We start from the raw sequence: 22,951 nt of genomic DNA, 5'->3' as shown, positions 1-22,951 counted from the left end.
GACAGACAGACAGACAGACAGACAGACAGACAGACAGACAGACAGACAGACAGGCCTTCTCTGTTCATAAGCCTGCCTAGTGTGGAAAAGGCTCTCCCGGAGTCTAGCTGCTCGAGGCCTTGAGGCTGTGCCTATAAGGCTGCCAGAAGGTAGCAGCTGAAAATGTAGTTGGAGTGTCTGGGGTCCTTACTGATTATTTGAAGATGTTTACAACATCATTATGCAGCATAATCATTTTAATTCTTCTAATTGTACACAAATGCTTTGGTACAATTTGACTAATAGCGACATATTGTCTTACTGTATGTTGGATCTCTATAAAAAGAAGAAGAAGGACATCACATCCCAAACCCAAAATTGGGCAGGTGCTGAGGTGCAGGATACAAGAAAACTATATCCTTGCACACTGTAGGGTTCCAATAACAGATGCTTAATTAATTAAGGGGGTTAATTAATTCAAGCTAAGTTAACCATGCTATTCTAACATTAAAGGGTAAGAAAGGTCCTAATTATCTAGACTCATTATTACATGCATTCATGGTAGTTTCTAAACCTATAATGTATAGAGAGGTCTGTGATACAGGAATTCTGTAGCATCACAAAACAGGATGCAAATTTTACCTCAACACCACCTTGAATTTAAAACGTTATGTTGCTTTTGATCATGAAAGTTCATATTGTATTGTAGCCTTTGACATGTTAACTATTCTCATTTATATCATTTCTACAATAACCCACTATAGGCAGCAGCTCAGCAGCAGGACTAAGCATCCATCCACTAAGCATCCACCCTATGCCAGCTATGCTGCCTGGATCTTCATGAACAAGGGAACTGCTTTCACTGCCGTGTCCATGGCTATCCCTGCATTCTTTGCTAAAAGCTCTTCCTTGTTCAACCCAATCATCTATGTACTGTTGAACAAACAGGTCAGTTATCTTACAGAACAGATTACTGCATTCACATACAGATCAGATGTTATTAACTTGTGGCAACTCCCACAGTATAAAAGAAAATAACCCCTTGACTTGTGATGGAAGTCAGCTACACAGTCCCCTTCAGTTAGGGCAAGTTGGAACAGATAACATTCACAATACTTAAGATGTGGCTCTCAATATTGCACACTAAGATTATGTTTACTGTTCTATGACCTGGTCAGATGATGATCATGTAACAGAACAGTTTGATTCATCTCCTCTTATTTGACCTTTTATTGTCTCCGCCGAAGGTGGAGAATATGTTTTCGCTTTGTGTGAGCAAACATTGTTAGCCAAGCTAACATTGGGCAAGCTCCACGTGACACGTGTCAATTCGTTGACACCAATGCCTCTGATTGGCTAGAGGGACGCGTGACGAAATAAAATTCTATAAATAGGTGTGTCACTTCAAAAAGCTCCTACTTTTTGAAGTGAGGTAAAACAGGATCAATCAGACTTGATTGGAACAGTACCTTCAGTAAGTCCAAGTCACCCGTCTGTGCGTGTGTGTTTCCCTCTGAGAACACCTAACATTGGTCAAGCAAAGGCGCAGAAGGCCAAAGCTAAGAAAGCATACTCATCTACAATTGTAACGTAGAAGAGGACTAGAGTTGAAATGATCCCACAACAAAGCCGAACTCTTAATACGTGTCAATATGTTGACATCAATGTCTCTGATTGGCTAGAGGGACGCATGACGAAATACAATCCTATAATAAAAAGGTGTGTCACTTCAAAAAGCCGTTTACGTTTTTGAAGCGAGGTAAGACAGGATCAATCAGTCTTGATTGGAACAGTATCTTCTAGTCCAAATCACCCGTCCGTGCGTGTGTGTGTCCCTTTGAGAACACCTGACATTGGTCAAGCAAAGGCGCAGAAGGCCAAAGCTATGAAAGCATACTCATCTACAACAGTAACACAGAAGAGGACTAGAGTTGAATTGATCCCACAACAAGACCGTAACGATAATATAATATAATTGCTATAGTCTGCTGGCGGAGACTTGTGCTCCGAGGAGCACATTTTCTAGTTAAGCATACATCTATGTAAAGCCTCTATTCACTCAATCAAACATTTTTTGTTTGTCCCATCAATTCTAAAACTGATAGGAGTCCTCCTTAATGTTGTAGTTATTTCATTGTTGCAAATATTAAATCGTTAGGATCTATTTGGTGCATTGTTCTCAGCTACCACTGCATCATTTTCTAAGAAAACTACTATAAACCAACTATTCTATTCTATTCTATTCTATTCTATTCTATCTGACTTCCCCCATTTGCTCTCCTTTCCAGTTCCGTAGCTGCATGCTGAGCACCATTGGAATGGGTGGCATGGTTGATGATGAGAGCTCATGAGTGTCTGCCAGCAAGACAGAAGTGTCCTCTGTGTCCACCGCCGGTTAAGAACAGAGATGTCATGGACATTTTCCTTTACGATATCTTCTTGATGCTGAATGATCGTCTTAATGGATTGAAAGAAATTTCAGTTTGGAAAAAAAGGACAAATGCAAATACCTAATCTCCAATGAATGGACATTATTCACACTTAACCACATGAAAGAGATCAACAGACGAAGCTACGCATTTGCTGTGGGATCAAAAATAATAAAGTATATCTGAAGAAGTGAAAGTGTATGCTGCTAACACTCAGATCCAAACTAATTTAATCCACCATAAACAATACACTTTGAAAATGTTACCAGAGACACTGTAGGGATTTCTAAAGATCAAAATCAAGCATATTAAATTATGTAAACATCTAAAAAAGAAAGACAATGTTCTTTTTTTTAAGGTAACAAATGTTTGGATGAACTTCAGATGTGACAGGCATTTTATCAATCAACTAACAATGAAGGGAAGGGTATAAATAAAAGGTATAACTCTAAAGAAGACTGTCCTTTAGAAACCTCAGTCATTCTTGTTATATGTTTCTGCGTACAATGGAATAGTCCCCACTCCTTTTGGTCACGGTATATTTGCCCTCTGCATTTAACCATCCTATAACAACTAGGAGCATTCTACGGCGCTCTGGGAGCAATTAGGGGTTAAGAGTCTTTCTCAGGGACACACATCACCTCATTGCTAGCCTGGCCTAGAATCAAACCTGGGACAACCAGGGCCTCTGGTTTCCTAAGCTGGCTCACTAACCAGGCAGGCTCACTAGCCACTCAGCTATGGCCGCCCGTCAATTATAAAAGAGTACACATTAATTTATACCTGTATGTGTATGGATGTGTTTAGATAATATATATAGTGTGTGTGTGTGTGTGTGTGTGTGTGTGTGTGTGTGTGTGTGTGTGTGTGTGTGTGTGTGTGTGTGTGTGTGCGTGTGCGTGCGTGCGTGCGCGTGTGCGTGTGCGTGTGTGTGTGTGTGTGTGTGTGTGTGTGCCTCTCTGTCAGCCCTGAGTGCTAAGCTAATTAGCTATCTATTGACTCAATTAGCACTGCAAACATGTCTAGTCAAACAGTGCAGTTTGTGATTGATTGAATAAAACCAATATGGAGAACAGAACCGAAGGCAATTTGGAAAAAAGGGCAAATGCAAATACCTGACCTTTGATCAAAGGACATAGTTATTCACACTTACCCACATGAAAGAGATCAACAGATGAAGCTGCACATTTGGTGGTGCTGGCTGTGGGATCACAGTGGCCCGTTTTGTACAGAATGCCTCAAATCATGAACGCAGCCTTTGATTGCCCTGAAACTTTGCACGCACATTCCCACTACGCCAAGGGAGAAATGTCACCCTACATTTTTCAAATTGGCCTCATGGTGGCGCTATAACAGGCAGATTCACATGGCCGATAACTCTTGAACTGTAGGTTGTACAATAAAAAGGATTTTCCCTTGGATTCCTTGGATCATTACGGAACTCTCCAAAGCCACGCCCATTTCCACTCGACAAGTTTTCCACCATGTTGCTTTTTCTTTGCAAAATACAGTTTTTGCTACTACTGAGGTTTTGTCCAAACCTCACCCAAATTGATACACCTTATCTCTGTAGTCATGTGATCAAGTTGTATCTGTCAGATTTTTCGGATTCTATTTTGATTGACTACGATTAGTTTAGAGGGGCGGCCATAGCTGAGTGGTTAGTGAGCCCGCCTAGGGAGCCAGAGGCCCTGGTTGCCCCCGGTTCGATTCCAGGCCAGGCCAGCATATGTGTCGATGAAATGAAATTTGTCCCTGAGCAAGACTCTTAATTGCTCACAGGCCCTCATTGGAAACAAGACTGCAAGGACTTTCATGAACGACCTGTTAAAAGGAATTATCCTTTTAGCAAGTATGCTGGAGGGGCTTGTTTTGCACAACTACAACCACCACTCTACCGATCGGCGGGAAACTTTGCACACACACTCCAAGTAGGCCAAGACAGAATTTCCACCCAATAGTGTTTCAAATCGGCCTGTTATAGCGCCACCATAAGACTGATTTCTGTGCAACCATTTTTTAAATGTTATTATGATAGATTCTGTCCAAGCAAGTAGGTACACATTATCTCTGTAGTTATGTTATTAAGACGTATTTGTCAGATTTCGTATATTTCATTTTGATCGGCTACAACTGCCTACAACTGCCCCATTTTTGTCAAACCACCTCATTGTGCCACTACACAAACCACTTCACGTATTGTCCTATAACTCTTGAACCGTAGGTTGTATAATCATCATCTTTTCTTCCCTCTATTCCTTGCATCATGATGCAACTCTCCATACAGGCTCCGTGTGATTTATTTTCTGTGCCTGTTTGTCAGTCTGTCTGTGCATCTGTGTGTGTTTGTGAGCAGCTAATGTTATCTACCGTTGGATTGGAAATAAATAGGCCACGCCAGTAACAAAAAAACTCATCTTATACATATGACACTACAACACTTTCATTATGTAAACCATGCACAATAAAAACAACCCAAAAATAACAATGATTTTGAAACAAAACCTCCATGTCAGGGTCCAACTGTGTATATGTCACTCCCCACCCAATCTGGGAACCCACGTGTAGAGACCGGAAGTCGGCCTGTTCACTCTCCTTCAGCCCTCCTCTTTCGGTGGTGCTCCTTTGTTTACATACCTAATAGCAACAAATCTACACGTTGTAATGGGAGTTGCAGACAGAATCAGCTGCGGCGCACTGAATCTGTCTTGAGAGATTACTCCCCACCTAATATCCATCGCAGCTGAACCCATCACCATGAAACACCACAACTAGGCCACTAAAGAACCTCCACCCAAAGAATGCCTGACTATAACACTAGGTATAACAAGCCACTTTAATACCTATACAATTAACAGTAACTAATACACAAAACTACACAAAATCAATCGCTGACTGACTACAATGTCCTACATGTACCATTTTCTACTAAACACAATTTTTGCAACTGCTCATACACCTTTTCTACACTCACACAAATCAACATTATTGGGTCTGTGCAATCATTTCATCAACATTGATCCCTCAATTTCTACAGATGCCACTCACCTATATAATGACATTGCTGGCCCACAATATCTGGCCTGGCGGAGACCTATGCTCCGAGGAGCACATTTGTCTAGTTTGTCGTCGTTCTGTCTGGGTCTGCCGCTTGCCTACAGAGGAATAGCTACTTAAGCCGCTGTTTGCTTACAGAGGGATAACACTTTATTTATATAGCACCTTTCATGACATGAATGCAGAGCAAAAAACAATAATACAAAAATAAATATAAATACTTTAACAATAACCCAAAAAGAAGAGCAAAAGCAAAAACAACATTAAAACCATTTGAAATAATGGCAAAACATAATGGCATTAATATAATGGCCAATACAAAACATGCAGTGAATCAAGTAAAACAGTGACCTCCTGATTGCATCAGATAACAACCTTCTCTCTGTACTGGTTTTGTTGGACCTCAGTGCTGCATTTGATACTATCGATCACCATATTTTGTTGCAGAGACTAGAGCATTTGGTTGGCATTAAGGGTGCTGCATTGAACTGGTTTGAGTCTTATCTGTCTGACAGATTTCAGTTTGTAAGCGTTAACGATACACCTTCAGTACGTGAAAAGGTTAAATACGGAGTCCCACAAGGCTCTGTACTTGGACCAATACTATTTACTCTATATATGCTCCCTTTAGGTGAGATAATTAGGAAACACTGTATACATTTCCACTGTTATGCAGATGATACACAATTATATCTATCGATGAAGCCAGATGAAACGGATCAACTGGCTAAACTTCAAGCATGTCTTATAGACATCAAGAGTTGGATGACCCGTAATTACCTACTCCTCAACTCGGACAAAACTGAATTTATTGTACTTGGCCCTAAGCACCTCAGAGATAAATTAGCTGATGATAATTTTACCCTAGATGGTATTACCTTGACCTCCAAGGCCACTGTAAAGAATCTGGGAGTCACATTTGACCAAGATATGTCCTTTCAGTCCCACATAAAACAAATTTCAAGAAATGCCTTTTTTCACCTGCGTAATATTGCAAAAGTTAGGCACATTCTGTCCCAAAATGATGCAGAAAAACTTGTTCACCCATTTGTTACTTCTAGGCTGGACTATTGCAACGCTTTACCAAGTAAGTCCCTAAATAGCCTGCAGCTAGTCCAGAATGCCGCTGCGCGCATACTGACAGGAACCAGAAGAAGAGATCCTATCACTCCTTCATTGGCCTCTTTGCACTGGCTCCCGGTTAAATACAGAATAGAGTTTAAAGTTCTCCTCCTCACATACAAGGCTCTCAATGGACAGGCACCAGTATATCTCAAAGAACTCATCGAGCCCTATAAACCAGCCAGAACACCATTGCGTCCACAGTATGAAAAAATGCTTACGGCTCCAGGAAACCCCAAAAAAGCTAGAACAGGAGGCAGAGCATTTAAGTTTCAGGCACCTCAGCTGTGGAACCTTCTCCCAGTCTCAGTCCGTGAAGCAGACACACTCTGTATATTTAAGACTAGATTAAAAACCTTTCTCTATGATAAAGCCTATAGCCGAAGTATATAGACTCAGTCACCCTATAGTCATCCTCTCTCCCCTCTCCTTCCCCACCTCCCCCCTTTCTCCTCTCTCCTCTCGTCCTCTCTCTTCTCGTCCTCCCTTTTGTTTGTGTGGGTTTGTGTCCCATTGGTACAATTGTAATTAACCCTGTACGGATTCACGCTCTATTAAGGCCTGCCACTAATTCTACACCCGGGGACCCGCTCCCCGGAGTTTCTTTTGTCTCCCACGTCGCAGTCCCATGGACTGTCACTACGGACTGTCACTACGGACCCCCAGCTGCGGCTCAAGACTGTGACTGCGGACCGGGCCTCTCCATGGAGCACGACCGTGGATTTCTACTACACTACACTATACTGTATATGATCTTAACATACATACTGCATACACATTATTGCTGTAATATATTATATTATCATATACTATCTTACACTATTATATTTGCTACTATTGTTATTGTTACTACTTGTACTGTATCTCTTTCTGTCTCTCCCTCTCTCTCTTCTTTCCCCCGACACGGTCGAGGCAGAAGGCCGCCACCCTAGAGCCTAGGGTCTGCCTGACGTTTCTTCCAGTTAAGGGGGAGTTTTTTGTTGCCATTGTCGCAAAATTGCTTGCTCAGGGTGGGATTGTCGGGTCTCTTCTCTACATGTAAAGTGTCTTGAGACAACTTGTTGTGATTTGACACTTTAATAAAATTGAATTGAATTAAATTGAACAGTGAAGACATGAATAACAACACAGAGATTTAGAAAAAAAATCAACTAAAAGCAAGCATGAAGAAATAAGTCTTCAGCTGTGCTTTAAAGCTGTCCGCAGAGGCTGCCTGTCTTAGGTGTAATGGGAGATAGCTGCTTAATAACTACACAGAGGGTCTAAACTCACAGGAGTGGACATAATTTATTTTCAGACTAATTGACTTCCCTTGCTAGGACATTACATTCAGACATATCAGCATACAGTCATATATAAATATAACTGAAGAAAGATGAATACTAAATTAATAATAGATAAATAAATAGCCTAAAAGGAATATAAATTGTATTTCCGTTACAGGTGTCAAGGTGTGTTTCTACGCTGGTCGTGTGGTCGGCATTCAACCCATTTAGACCGGTAGTAACATGCACGTTTATTGGTGAATTAGGCTCTCTCCTCCCCCTTCAGCCAACAGGCATTTTCTAGATCAATTATCCTACTGTGGGATGGAGGACGGCTGATTTAAGCAGCCTGAGTAGACGATAAAATGACCCAATTTTCTTTTTACAGCAACGATAAATACGTAAAAAAAAATGAAAAAAACATTGTTAATTTCCATATGATGTTTTCAATAGCTACAGGGAGCCACAAGGGAAGGGTTTAAGAGGCGCAGGTTGTAGACCCCTGCTTTAATGGTATACTCGCCCATACTTATCCATGCATGCAAAGCCAATCAGTACAGTACACCAGTGGCCTGGTCTTGACCTGATATGTGATATGATAAACCATAAGAAGATTTACAGTAAGGGCTGAGATTTACTGTAGATTAATTGTGTGTGTGTGTGTGTGTGTGTGTGTGTGTGTGTGTGTGTGTGTGTGTGTGTGTGTGTGTGTGTGTGTGTGTGTGTGTGGTGGGCCATGATCAGGTCAACTGTTATGTGGTATGATGACCTTAAGGTTTACAATGTTTAAGGAAAACATTATTTAATCCACCAGATTAAGTCCATGTGAGAGTAACCAAAGGTATAAAACTCGCTCCTTTGGCAAACACAGTTACCTAATGGTCTGGCACTGCTCACATCTATTGTCAAACAGTGCACAGTCTGTGATTGCATACAATCAAGATGGAGAACGGCACAGAAGGCAATAACTTCTATATTCCCATGAACAACAGGACTGGGCTTGTGCGGAATCCTTATCAATATCCTCAGTATTACTTGGCAGATCCAATTTTTTTCTATATGCTTGCAGCATGGATGTTTTTCCTGATCTGTTTGGGCTTCCCCATCAATTTTTTAACATTGTTTGTTACTGCTACTAACAAGAAGCTCCAAGCACCTCTCAACTTCATTCTCGTAAACTTGGCTGCAGCTGGATTGATCATGGTAATTTTTGGATTCACCGTCACCTTTGTCACTTGTTTGTTTGGTTACTTTGTTTTTGGACCACTGGGTTGCGTCATTGAGGGCTTCATGTCTACACTTGGAGGTATGAAATATGACTTGTATTGTACCTGTCAAAGCATACAGGTCTTTAATTGTGTATTGCCTCAAACCTTTTCTTGAGTTGCCAAGAGAACTGTGAAAGCTCATTGGACATACACGTATGTGTAATAAACATTTATTTTCTATTAACTAACAGGTCAAGTTTCTCTGTGGTCATTGGTGGTGCTGGCTGTTGAAAGATACATTGTTGTGTGTAAACCGATGGGAAGCTTCAAATTCACTGCTGCTCACGCTGGAGCTGGAGTTGCTTTCAGCTGGGTCATGGCTGCCTCCTGTGCTATCCCTCCACTTGTTGGTTGGTCCAGGTAAGTTCAAATTAATGACCCATGGATCATCGATCGCAGAATGTGTGTCATTGGCTTCCTAATGTTCACTGCTCTCTATTGACTCAATTAATGATTTTCAGATTCATTCCTGAGGGCATACAGGCCTCCTGTGGACCAGACTACTACACCACCGCTCCAGGATTCAACAATGAATCATATGTCATGTACCTGTTCAGCTGCCATTTCTGCGTTCCAGTTGTCACAATCCTCTTCACCTATGGAAGCCTTGTGCTGACAGTCAAAGCGGTAAGATTAATTGTTACATACAGTACAAAATAATGCTAGTTTTGTTGGTGTCCAAAATGTCCCAAAATATGTTTTTCTAAATCTATAAGCACTAAGAAAACCTGATATAAAAACTAGGCTTGGAAATAGGTTTCTTTTGATCATGAAAGTTCATAGAATACCAAAACGCTCGCCCCAAAACACAGTCGCCCCGGGGCAAATCCGGCAGTATTCACATGGTATTCCTAAACGTAACCTCAGTAAAACGGTGCCAAAACCTAACCTTATTCCTAAACTTATCCTCAGTAAAACAATGGCTAACCCTAAAACTTATTTCTAACCTTATCCTCAGTAAAACAAATACAAGAACCGCTGGTCCGTGAAAAAAAATGGGGGCTAGCGTGTTTTGGGGCCTTCCGGTTACCAGTTCATATTGTACTGCAGCCTTTGACATGACTGGCTGCCTGTCAAATAAAGAATACACTTGAAAATGCTCCTCATCAGCTAAAAGGCACTCCACAACCTGCTCCCCCCTACCTCTGACCTCCTCGAGCCACATATGTCCCATCCCGTTCCCTCAGGTCCAGTGATACCGGCCTCCTGCAGGGTCTTCTCTGTGGCTGCCCCCTCCCTCTGAGGCACTCCTCAAACGCATCAGAGATGCCCCCTCCCTCCCTCACTTACCTTCAAAACCGCCCTGAAAACCCACCTGTTCACAATTGCCTTTGCGAGTTGACTTTGTATCAACTCTTGTTTTTAGTATTTTATTGCTTTTATTTCTTTCTTACTTGCTTATCTTAGTTTTTTTTCTTTATAAAGTTGTTGTTGTTACTTACCCTCTCCCCCTGGCCCGCCCACACACATGTAAAGCGACTTTGGGTACTTGTGCTATATGCTATATAAATTCCAGGTATTATTATTATTATTATGTGAACTATTCTTATTTCTATCATTTCTGGCTTAATCTATTTTAGGCAGCAGCTCAGCAGCAGGACTCAGCATCCACCCAGAAAGCTGAGAAGGAAGTCACACGCATGTGTGTCCTTATGGTTTTGGGATTCTTGTTTGCTTGGACACCCTATGCCAGCTATGCTGCCTATCTCTTCTTCAACAAGGGAATTGCTTTCTCTGCTATTTCCATGGCTATCCCTGCCTTCTTTGCAAAAAGCTCTGCCTTGGTCAATCCAATCATCTATGTACTGTTTAACAAACAGGTCAGATATGTTACAGACCAGATTACTGCGTTCACATACTTTACTACCAGTATGTTATAGATCAGTTATTAAGTTTGGTGACTCACACAGTATGAAAAAAAAGGTTTGATTCTAGACCTCAGCAATGTGTTGAAGTGTCCCTGAGTAAGACACTTAACCCCCCCTCCCCAAACACACACAGGATATAGGTATATTAAATAAAAGTTTCAATTAATTAAGATTATGTTTACTGTTCTTTAATGTATCTCCTCTTATTCTGACATTAAATGCCCAGATTTATAGCTTTCAGAGAATTCACTCACTCAGAAACATTTTCTGCTGAACAGTTCACCAATCCTGAAACTAATTGGAGTCCTCCTTAGTGCTGTAGTTAGTGTATTGTGACAAATGTTCAATTGTTAGAATCTATTTGGTGCATTGTTCTGAGCTACCACTGCATCATTGTCTAAGCAAACTACTATAAATCACCTCACTTCAAATCTGACTTCCCCCATTTGCTATCTTTTCCAGTTCCGTAGCTGCATGCTGAGCACCATTGGAATGGGTGGCATGGTTGAAGATGCTGAGATGTCTACCAGCAAGACAGAAGTGTCCACTACATCTTAAGAACAGAGATGCCATCAGTATTATGGACATTTTCCTTTATGATATCTACTTGATTCTGAACGATCATCTTCATGGAAATATCTTTCTTCAATTCCGGAAAAAGGACAAATGCAAATGCCTGACCTGCAATGAATGGACATAGTGTGACTGTAATTTGTGACCCAACAGCAAATGCGTAGCTTCATCTGATGATCTCTGTCACGTAGCTTCATCTGATGATCTCTGTCATGTGACATGACAGAGATCATCAGATGAAGCTTTGCATTTGCTGTTGGGTCACATATAATAAAGTATATCGCTCCGATCCAAACTAATTTAATCCACCATTGAGACAAAACATTTTGAAATTGACACCAGACACTCTATAAGGGACCTTTTTTAGGTAAACATTTTTTGGATTTGATGAATGGATGAACTTCAGATGTGACTGACAATGAATATGTTTATGTTATTGAGGGGCTGACATATTTGTTGGCCTACAGTATGTCAGAATATTCTGTATATATTTTATAAATAAGAAAAGTCTAGAAATAAATAAATGCATGCATTAAATGATTTACTTGTTGTCTAGATATTTCATTCTGAGCACAAAATATCCCTTTTTTTAGGAGAGCTCCAAAACTAAAGGCTATGTCATGTCACATAATGTAATGTAATGTATTGAAAAATGTGTGGCACTTGCTATGCTTTAAGTGAAAACATGTAATTAAGCTTACAGAGGAGGCTTTGCCATTTTCCTTGAAAACCACACAGAGAATTCCCCTACCACTGGTGGGCCAAGTCAAGGAAGAGCTGCAGTGCATGGAGATTCTGGGCGTCATCAGCCGTGTGGTGGGGCCGACCGACTGGTGCGCCGGCATGGTGGTCGTGCCAAAAAAGGACAGTAAAAAAGTGTGATTGTTTGTGGACCTGACCGGCTTAAACAAATATGTGTGCCGTGAAAAGTACATTTTGTCGTCAGTAGAACAGAGCCTTGGAACACTTGCTGGAGCAAAGATGTTCAGTAAATTGGATGCCAACATGGGCTTCTGGCAGGTTCCACTGACAGAGGAATCAGCCAAATACACCACATTCATTACACCCTTTGGGCGGTTTCACTTTAACCGTCTTCCATTCGGCATTGCCTCAGCACTCGAACATTTTCAGTGCGTGATGGCTGAGGTCATAGAGGGGCTGGAGGGTGTGGTCTGCCACATTGATGACCTGCTGGTGTGGGGGCGAGACCAGGGGGAGCACAACGCTCCAATCCATGCTGTGCTACGATGTGTAGAGAAAGCAAGGCAGACGCCAGGTCTTGACCTGATATGTGATATAATGACCCTAAAGTTCTTAAGAAGACTTAAGGGCTGAGATTTAGATTAATTGTGTGTGTGTGTGTGTGTGTGTGTGTGCGCATGTGTGTGTGTGTGTGTGTGTGTGTGTGTGTGTGTGTGTGTGTGTGTGTGTGTGTGTGTGTGTGTGTGTGTGTGTGTGTGTGTGTGTGGTGGGCCAGATCCCAGGTCACCTGTTATGTGGTATGTTAACCTTAAGGTTTTTAGAAGACTCAATGTTTAATCCACCAGATTAAGTCCATGTGAGAGTACAACCCAAGGGTATAAAACTCACACCTTTAGCAAGCACAGTTACCTAATGGTCTGGCACTGCTCACATCTTTTGTCAAACAGTGCACAGTCTGTGATTGCATACAATCAAGATGGAGAACGGCACAGAAGGCAATAACTTCTATATTCCCATGAACAACAGGACTGGGCTGGTGCGGAGTCCTTTTCTTTATCCTCAGTATTACTTGGCAGATCCAATTTTTTTCTATATGCTTGCAGCATGGATGTTATTCCTGATCGGTTTTGGCTTCCCCATCAATTTTTTAACATTGTTTGTTACTTTTACCAACAAGAAGCTCCAAGCACCTCTCAACTTCATTCTCGTAAACTTGGCTGCAGCTGGATTGATCATGGTCTGTTTTGGATTCACCATCACCTTTGTCACTTGTATTAATGGTTACTTTGTTTTTGGACCAATGGGTTGCGTCTTTGAGGGCTTCATGGCTACAATGGGAGGTATGAAATATGACTTGTATTGTAACTGTCAAAGCATACAGGTCTTTAATTGTGTATTGCTTCAAACCTTTGTTTGAGTTGCCAAGAGAACTGGAAAGCTCATTGGACCTACACGTATGTGTAATAAACATTTATTTTCTATTTACTTACAGGTCAAGTTTCTCTGTGGTCATTGGTGGTGCTGGCTGTTGAAAGATACATTGTAGTGTGCAAACCGATGGGAAGCTTCAAATTCACTTCTGCTCACGCTGGAGCTGGAGTTGCTTTCAGCTGGGTCATGGCTGCCGCCTGTGCTGTCCCTCCACTTGTTGGTTGGTCCAGGTAAGTTCAAATTAATGACCCATGGATCATCCATGTCAGAATGTATGTCATTGGCTTCCTAATCACTGCTCTCTATTGACTCAATTAATGATTTTCAGATACATTCCTGAGGGCATACAGGCCTCCTGTGGACCAGACTACTACACCACCGCTCCAGGATTCAACAATGAATCATATGTCATGTACATGTTCAGCTGCCACTTCTTTGTTCCAGTTTGCACAATCCTCTTCACCTATGGAAGCCTTGTGCTGACAGTCAAAGCGGTAAGATTGATTGTTACATACAGTACAAAATAATGCTAGTTTTGTTGGTGTCCAAAATGTCCCAAAATATGTTTTTCTAAATCTATAAGCACTAAGAAAACCTGAAATTACAACTAGATTTGGAAATAGGTTTCTTTTGATGATGAAAGTTCATAGAATACCAAAACGCTCGCCCCAAAACACAGTCGCCCCGGGGCAAATCCGGCAGTATTTACATGGTATTCCTAAACGTAACCTCAGTAAAACGGTGCCAAAACCTAACCTTATTCCTAAACTTAGCCTCAGTAAAACAATGGCTAACCCTAAAACCTATTTCTAACCTTATCCTCAGTAAAACAAATACAAGAACCGCTGGTCCGTGAAAGAAAATGGGGGCTAGAGTGTTTTGGGGTGAGCCTTCCGGTTACCAGTTCATATTGTACTGCAGCCTTTGACATGACTGGCTGCCTGTCAAACAAAGAATCCACTTGAAAATGTTCCTCATCAGCTAAAAGGCACTCCACAACCTGCTCCCCCCTACCTCTGACCTCCTCGAGCCACATATGTCCCATCCCGTTCCCTCAGGTCCAGTGATGCCGGCCTCCTGCCGGGTCTTCTCTGTGGCTGCCCCCTCCCTCTGGAAGGCACTCCTCAAACGCATCAGAGATGCCCCCTCCCTCCCTTACCTTCAAAACCGCCCTGAAAACCCACCTGTTCACAATTGCCTTTCCGAGTTGACTTTGTATCAACTCTTGTTTTTAGTATTTTATTGCTTTTATTTATTTCTTACTTGCTTATCTTAGTTTTTTTCTTTATAAAGTTGTTGTTGTTACTTACCCTCTCCCCCTGGCCCGCCCACACACATGTAAAGCGACTTTGGTTACTTAGAAAAGTGCTACATAAATTCCAGGTATTATTATTATTACAATTATTATTATGTGAACTATTCTTATTTTTATCATTTCTGGCTTAATCTATTTTAGGCAGCAGCTCAGCAGCAGGACTCAGCATCCACCCAGAAAGCTGAGAAGGAAGTCACACGCATGTGTGTGCTTATGGTTCTCGGATTCTTGTTTGCTTGGACACCCTATGCCAGCTATGCTGCCTATCTCTTCATGAACAAGGGAATTGCTTTCTCTGCTATTTCCATGGCTGTCCCTGCCTTCTTTGCAAAAAGCGCTGCCTTGTTCAATCCAGTTATCTATGTACTGTTTAACAAACAGGTAAGATATATTACAGACCAGATTACTGCGTTCACATACTTTACTACCAGTATGTTATAGATCAGTTATTAAGTTTGGTGACTCACACAGTATGAAAAAAAAGGTTTGATTCTAGACCTCAGCAATGTGTCGAAGTGTCCCTGAGCAAGACACCCCCCCCATGGAATATAGGTATATTAAAAAAAGGTTTCAATTAATTAAGATTATGTTTACTGTTCTTTAATTTATCTCCTCTTATTCTGACATTAAATGCCCAGATTTATAGCTTTCAGAGAATCCACTCACTCTGAAACATTTTCTGCTGAACAGTTCATCAATCCTGAAACTAATTGGAGTCCTCCTTAGTGCTGTAGTTAGTGTATTGTGACAAATGTTCAATTGTTAGAATCTATTTGGTGCATTGTTCTGAGCTACCACTGCATCATTGTCTAAGCAAACTACTATAAACCACCTCACTTCACATCTGACTTTCCCCATTTGCTCTCCTTTCCAGTTCCGTAGCTGCATGCTGAGCACCATTGGAATGGGTGGCATGGTTGAAGATGCTGAGATGTCTACCAGCAAGACAGAAGTGTCCACTACATCTTAAGAACAGAGATGCCATCAGTATTATGGACATTTTCCTTTATGATATCTACTTGATTCTGAATGATCATCTTCATGGAAATATCTTTCTTCAATTCCGGAAAAAGGACAAATGCAAATGCCTGACCTGCAATGAATGGACATAGTGTGACTGTAATTTGTAACCCAACAGCAAATGCGTAGCTTCATCTGATGATCTCTGTCACGTAGCTTCATCTGATGATCTCTGTCATGTGACATGACAGAGATCATCAGATGAAGCTACGCATTTGCTGTAGGGTCACAGATAATAAAGTATATCTGAAGTGAAAGTGTATGCTAACACTCAGATCCAAACTAATTTAATCCACCATTGAGACAAAACATTTTGAAATTGATACCAGACACTCTATAAGGGACCTTTTTTAGGTAAAAAATGTTTGGATTTGATGAATGGATGAACTTCAGATGTGACTGACAATGAATATGTTTATGTTATTGAGGGGCTGACATATTTGTTGGCCTACAGTATGTCAGAATATTCTGTATATATTTTATAAATAAGAAAAGTCTAGAAATAAATAAATGCATGCATTAAATGATTTACTTGTTGTCTACATATTTCATTCTGAGCACAAAATATCCCTTTTTTAGGAGAGCTCCAATACTAAAGGCTATGTCATGCTGTGATCATGAAAGTTCATAGAATACCAAAACGCTCGCGCATTCGCCCCAGGGCAAATGCGGCAGTATTCAAATGGTATTCCTAAACGTAACCTCAGTAAAACGGTGCCAAAACCTAACCTTATTCCTAAACGTATCCTCAGTAAAACAATGGCTAACCCTAAAACTTATTTCTAACCTTATCCTCAGTAAAACAAATACAAGAATACAAGAACCGCTGGTCAGTGAAAAAAAATGGGGTGTTTTGGGGTGAGCCTTCCGGTTACCAGTTCATATTGTACTGCAGCCTTTGACATGACTGGCTGCCTGTCAAACAAAGAATCCACTTGAAAATGCTCCTCATCAGCTAAAAGGCACTCCACAACCTGCTCCCCCCTACCTCTGACCTCCTCGAGCCACATATGTCCCATCCCGTTCCCTCAGGTCCAGTGATGCCGGCCTCCTGCAGGGTCTTCTCTGTGGCTGCCCCCTCCCTCTGAGGCACTCCTCAAACGCATCAGAGATGCCCCCTCCCTCCCTCCCTTACCTTCAAAACCGCCCTGAAAACCCACCTGTTCACAATTGCCTTTCCGAGTTGACTTTGTATCAACTCTTGTTTTTTAGTATTTTATTGCTTTTATTTATTTCTTACTTGCTTATCTCATTTTTTTTATAAAGTTCTTTATAAAGTTGTTGTTGTTACTTACCCTCTCCACCTGGCCCGCCCACACACATGTAAAGCGACTTTGGTTACTTAGAAAAGTGCTACATAAATTCCAGGTATTATTATGATTATTATGTGAACTATTCTTATTTCTATCATTTCTGGCTTAAACTATTTTAGGCAGCAGCTCAGCAGCAGGACTCAGCATCCACCCAGAAAGCTGAGAAGGAAGTCATGTGTGTGCTTATGGTTTTCGGATTCTTGTTTGCTTGGACACCCTATGCCAGCTATGCTGCCTATCTCTTCTTCAACAAGGGAATTGCTTTCTCTGCTATTTCCATGGCTATCCCTGCCTTCTTTGCAAAAAGCGCTGCCTTGATCAATCCAGTTATCTATGTACTGTTTAACAAACAGGTAAGATATATTACAGACCAGATTACTGCGTTCACATACTTTACTACCAGTATGTTATAGATCAGTTATTAAGTTTGGTGACTCACACAGTATGAAAAAAAGGTTTGATTCTAGACCTCAGCAATGTGTCGAAGTGTCCCTGAGCTAGACACCCCCCCCATGGTATATAGGTATATTAAAAAAAGGTTTCAATTAATTAAGATTATGTTTACTGTTCTTTAATGTATCTCCTCTTATTCTGACATTAAATGCCCAGATTTATAGCTTTCAGAGAATCCACTCACTCTGAAACATTTTCTGCTGAACAGTTCATCAATCCTGAAACTAATTGGAGTCCTCCTTAGTGCTGTAGTTAGTGTATTGTGACAAATGTTCAATTGTTAGAATCTATTTGGTGCATTGTTCTGAGCTACCACTGCATCATTGTCTAAGCAAACTACTATAAACCACTTCACTTCACATCTGACTTTCCCCATTTGCTCTCCTTTCCAGTTCCGTAGCTGCATGATGAGCACCATTGGAATGGGTGGCTCGGTTGATGATGCTGAGATGTCTACCAGCAAGACAGAAGTGTCCACTACATCTTAAGAACAGAGATGCCATCAGTATTATGGACATTTTCCTTTATGATATCTACTTGATTCTGAATGATCATCTTCATGGAAATATCTTTCTTCAATTCCGGAAAAAGGACACATGCAAATGCCTGACCTGCAATGAATGGACATAGTGTGACTGTAATTTGTAACCCAACAGCAAATGCGTAGCTTCATCTGATGATCTCTGTCACGTAGCTTCATCTGATGATCTCTGTCACGTAGCTTCATCTGATGATCTCTGTCATGTGACATGACAGAGATCATCAGATGAAGCTACGCATTTGCTGTTGGGTCACAGATAATAAAGTATATCTGAAGAAGTGAAAGTGTATGCTAACACTCAGATCCAAACTAATTTAATCCACCATTGAGACAAAACATTTTGAAATTGATACCAGACACTCTATAAGGGACCTTTTTTAGGTAAAAAATGTTTGGATTTGATGAATGGATGAACTTCAGATGTGACTGACAATGAATATGTTTATGTTATTGAGGGGCTGACATATTTGTTGGCCTACTGTATGTCAGAATATTCTGTATATATTTTATAAATAAGAAAAGTCTAGAAATAAATAAATGCATGCATTAAATGATTTACTTGTTGTCTACATATTTCATTCTGAGCACAAAATATCCCTTTTTTAGGAGAGCTCCAATACTAAAGGCTATGTCATGTCACATAATGTAATGTAATGTATTGAAAAATGTGTGGCACTTGCTATGTTTAAAGTGAAAACATGTAATTAAGCTTACAGAGGAGGCTTTGCCATTTTCCTTGAAAACCCCACAGAGAATTCCACTACCACTGGTGGGCCAAGTCAAGGAAGAGCTGCAGTGCATGGAGATTCTGGGCGTCATCAGCCGTGTGGTGGAGCCGACCGACTGGTGTGCCGGCATGGTGGTCGTGCCAAAAAAAGGACAGTAAAAAAGTGCGCTTGTGTTTGGACCTGACCGGCTTAAACAAATATGTGTGCCGTGAAAAGTACATTTTGCCGTCAGTAGAACAGAGCCTTGGAACACTTGCTGGAGCAAAGATGTTCAGTAAATTGGATGCCAACATGGGCTTCTGGCAGGTTCCACTGACAGAGGAATCAGCCAAATACACCACATTCATTACACCCTTTGGGCGGTTTCACTTTAACCGTCTTCCATTCGGCATTGCCTCAGCAATGCCGAATGGAAGGTCTTGACCTGCCAGGTCTTGACCTGATATGTGATATGACGACCCATAAGGCCCAAAGGCTAAGAAGACTTAAGGGCTGAGATTTAGATTATGTGTGTGGGCGTGTGTGTTTGTGTATGCGTGTTGTTTGTTGTTGGCCCATGGCCAATACTTGACCTGGTATGTGATATCATGACCTAAAGATCTTAAGAAGATTTAAGGGCTCAGATTTAGATTATTTGTGTGTGTGTGTGTGTGTGTGTGTGTGTGTGTGTGTGTGTGTGTGTGTGTGTGTGTGTGTGTGTGTGTGTGTGTGTGTGTTTGTGTTTGTGTGTGGTGGGACAGATTCCAGGTCACCTGTTATTTGGTATGAAGACCACCTTAATCTGATGATTTCTGATGACCTGCCAATTTCTAATCCTCCAGATTAGGTCCATGTGAGAGTAACCAAAAGGTATAAAACTCGCACCTTTGACAGTTACCTAATGGTCTGGCACTGCTCACATCTTTTGTCAAACAGTGCACAGTCTGTGATTGCATACAATCAAGATGGAGAACGGCACAGAAGGCAATAACTTCTATATTCCCATGAACAACAGGACTGGGCTTGTGCGGAGTCCTTTTCTTTATCCTCAGTATTACTTGGCAGATCCAATTTTTTTCTATATGCTTGCAGCATACATGTTTTTCCTGATCTGTTTTGGCTTCCCCATCAATTTTTTAACATTGTTGGTTACTGTGCAGAACAAGAAGCTCCAAGCACCTCTCAACTTCATTCTCGTAAACTTGGCTGCAGCTGGATTGATCATGGTCTTATTTGGATTCACCATCACCTTTGTCACTTGTTTGAATGGTTACTTTGTTTTTGGACCAATGGGTTGCGTCTTTGAGGGCTTCATGGCTACAATGGGAGGTATGAAATATGACTTGTATTGTAACTGTCAAAGCATACAGGTCTTTAATTGTGTATTGCTTCAAACCTTTGTTTGAGTTGCCAAGAGAACTGGAAAGCTCATTGGACCTACACGTATGTGTAATAAACATTTATTTTCTATTTACTTACAGGTCAAGTTTCTCTGTGGTCATTGGTGGTGCTGGCTGTTGAAAGATACATTGTAGTGTGCAAACCGATGGGAAGCTTCAAATTCACTACCGCTCACGCTGGAGCTGGAGTTGCTTTCAGCTGGGTCATGGCTGCCGCCTGTGCTGTCCCTCCACTTGTTGGTTGGTCCAGGTAAGTTCAAATTAATGACCCATGGATCATCCATGGCAGAATGTATGTCATTGGCTTCCTAATCACTGCTCTCTATTGACTCAATTAATGATTTTCAGATACATTCCTGAGGGCATACAGGCCTCCTGTGGACCAGACTACTACACCACCGCTCCAGGATTCAACAATGAATCATATGTCATGTACATGTTCAGCTGCCACTTCTTTGTTCCAGTTTGCACAATCCTCTTCACCTATGGAAGCCTTGTGCTGACAGTCAAAGCGGTAAGATTGATTGTTACATACAGTACAAAATAATGCTAGTTTTGTTGGTGTCCAAAATGTCCCAAAATATGTTTTTCTAAATCTATAAGCACTAAGAAAACCTGAAATTACAACTAGATTTGGAAATAGGTTACTTTTGATCATGAAAGTTCATAGAATACCAAAACGCTCCCGCATTCGCCCCAGGGCAAATGCGGCAGTATTCACATGGTATTCCTAAACGTAACCTCAGTAAAACGGTGCCAAAACCTAACCTTATTCCTAAACTTATCCTCAGTAAAACAATGGCTAACCCTAAAACTTATTTCTAACCTTATCCTCAGTAAAACAAATACAAGAATACAAGAACCGCTGGTCAGTGAAAAAAAATGGGGGCTATAGTGTTTTGGGGTGAGCCTTCCGTTACCAGTTCATATTGTACTGCAGCCTCTGACATGACTGGCTGCCTGTCAAACAAAGAATCCACTTGAAAATGCTCCTCATCAGCTAAAAGGCACTCCACAACCTGGCTCCCCCCTACCTCTGACCTCCTCGAGCCACATATGTCCCATCCCGTTCCCTCAGGTCCAGTGATGCCGGCCTCCTGCCGGGTCTTCTCTGTGGCTGCCCCCTCCCTCTGAGGCACTCCTCAAACGCATCAGAGATGCCCCCTCCCTCCCTTACCTTCAAAACCGCCCTGAAAACCCACCTGTTCACAATTGCCTTTCCGAGTTGACTTTGTATCAACTCTTGTTTTTAGTATTTTATTGCTTTTATTTCTTTCTTACTTGCTTATCTTAGTTTTTTTTCTTTATAAAGTTGTTATTGTTACTTACCCTCTCCCCCTGGCCCGCCCACACACATGTAAAGCGACTTTGGTTACTTAAAAAAGTGCTATATAAATTCCAGGTATTATTATTATTATTATTATTATTATTGTGAACTATTCTTATTTCTATCATTTCTGGCTTAATCTATTTTAGGCAGCAGCTCAGCAGCAGGACTCAGCATCCACCCAGAAAGCTGAGAAGGAAGTCACACGCATGTGTGTGCTTATGGTTTTGGGATTCTTGTTTGCTTGGACACCCTATGCCAGCTATGCTGCCTATCTCTTCATGAACAAGGGAATTGCTTTCTCTGCTATTTCCATGGCTGTCCCTGCCTTCTTTGCAAAAAGCGCTGCCTTGATCAATCCAGTTATCTATGTACTGTTTAACAAACAGGTAAGATATATTACAGACCAGATTACTGCGTTCACATACTTTACTACCAGTATGTTATAGATCAGTTATTAAGTTTGGTGACTCACACAGTATGAAAAAAAGGTTTGATTCTAGACCTCAGCAATGTGTGGAAGTGTCCCTGAGCAAGACACCCCCCCCCCCATGGTATATAGGTATATCAAAAAAAAGTTTCAATTCATTAAGATTATGTTTACTATTCTTTAATGTATCTCCTCTTATTCTGACATTAAATGCCCAGATTTATAATTTTCAGAGAATCCACTCACTCAGAAACATTTTCTGCTGAACAGTTCATCAATCCTGAAACTAATTGGAGTCCTCCTTAGTGCTGTAGTTAGTGTATTGTGACAAATGTTCAATTGTTAGAATCTATTTGGTGCATTGTTCTGAGCTACCACTGCATCATTGTCTAAGAAAACTACTATAAACCACCTCACTTCACATCTGACTTCCCCCATTTGCTATCTTTTCCAGTTCCGTAGCTGCATGATGAGCACCATTGGAATGGGTGGCATGGTTGATGATGAGACCTCAGTGTCTGCCAGCAAGACAGAAGTGTCCACTACATCTTAAGAACAGAGATGCCATCAGTATTATGGACATTTTCCTTTATGATATCTACTTGATTCTGAATGATCATCTTCATGGAAATATCTTTCTTCAATTCCGGAAAAAGGACAAATGCAAATGCCTGACCTGCAATGAATGGACATAGTGTGACTGTAATTTGTGACCCAACAGCAAATGCGTAGCTTCATCTGATGATCTCTG

The 22,951-nt window shown here is 41.2% G+C and overlaps 3 protein-coding genes across 3 annotated transcripts; all 3 read left to right on the top strand.

Annotated features, from left to right (window-relative positions):
• Nucleotides 1-8,794: 8,794 nt before the first annotated feature.
• Nucleotides 8,795-11,546, top strand: LOC308083092 (green-sensitive opsin-like; the record flags this gene model as incomplete). The annotated part of the gene is made up of 5 exons (XM_080425227.1): nt 8,795-9,158; nt 9,312-9,480; nt 9,582-9,747; nt 10,701-10,940; nt 11,451-11,546. The coding sequence occupies 5 exons, from the start codon at nt 8,795-8,797 to the stop codon at nt 11,544-11,546; spliced, it is 1,035 nt and encodes a 344-aa protein (XP_080281353.1).
• Nucleotides 11,547-13,239: 1,693 nt separating this feature from the next.
• On the top strand, nt 13,240-15,979 carry LOC308083091 (green-sensitive opsin-like; the record flags this gene model as incomplete). The annotated part of the gene is made up of 5 exons (XM_080425226.1): nt 13,240-13,603; nt 13,756-13,924; nt 14,023-14,188; nt 15,151-15,390; nt 15,884-15,979. The coding sequence occupies 5 exons, from the start codon at nt 13,240-13,242 to the stop codon at nt 15,977-15,979; spliced, it is 1,035 nt and encodes a 344-aa protein (XP_080281352.1).
• Nucleotides 15,980-20,008: 4,029 nt separating this feature from the next.
• LOC308083088 (green-sensitive opsin-like) lies at nt 20,009-22,753 on the top strand (the record flags this gene model as incomplete). Its single annotated transcript, XM_080425223.1, has 5 exons — nt 20,009-20,372; nt 20,525-20,693; nt 20,792-20,957; nt 21,920-22,159; nt 22,655-22,753. 5 exons carry the CDS (start codon nt 20,009-20,011, stop codon nt 22,751-22,753), a joined length of 1,038 nt encoding a protein of 345 aa, XP_080281349.1.
• Between the last annotated feature and the right edge of the window lie 198 nt (nt 22,754-22,951).

Source organism: Gymnoscopelus braueri (assembly GCF_963280865.1).
Source record: "Gymnoscopelus braueri genome assembly, chromosome: 3".
Classification (NCBI taxonomy): domain Eukaryota; kingdom Metazoa; phylum Chordata; class Actinopteri; order Myctophiformes; family Myctophidae; genus Gymnoscopelus; species Gymnoscopelus braueri.
Note: the sequence above shows the minus strand (reverse complement) of the source record. Positions and strands in the feature narration are given on the sequence as shown.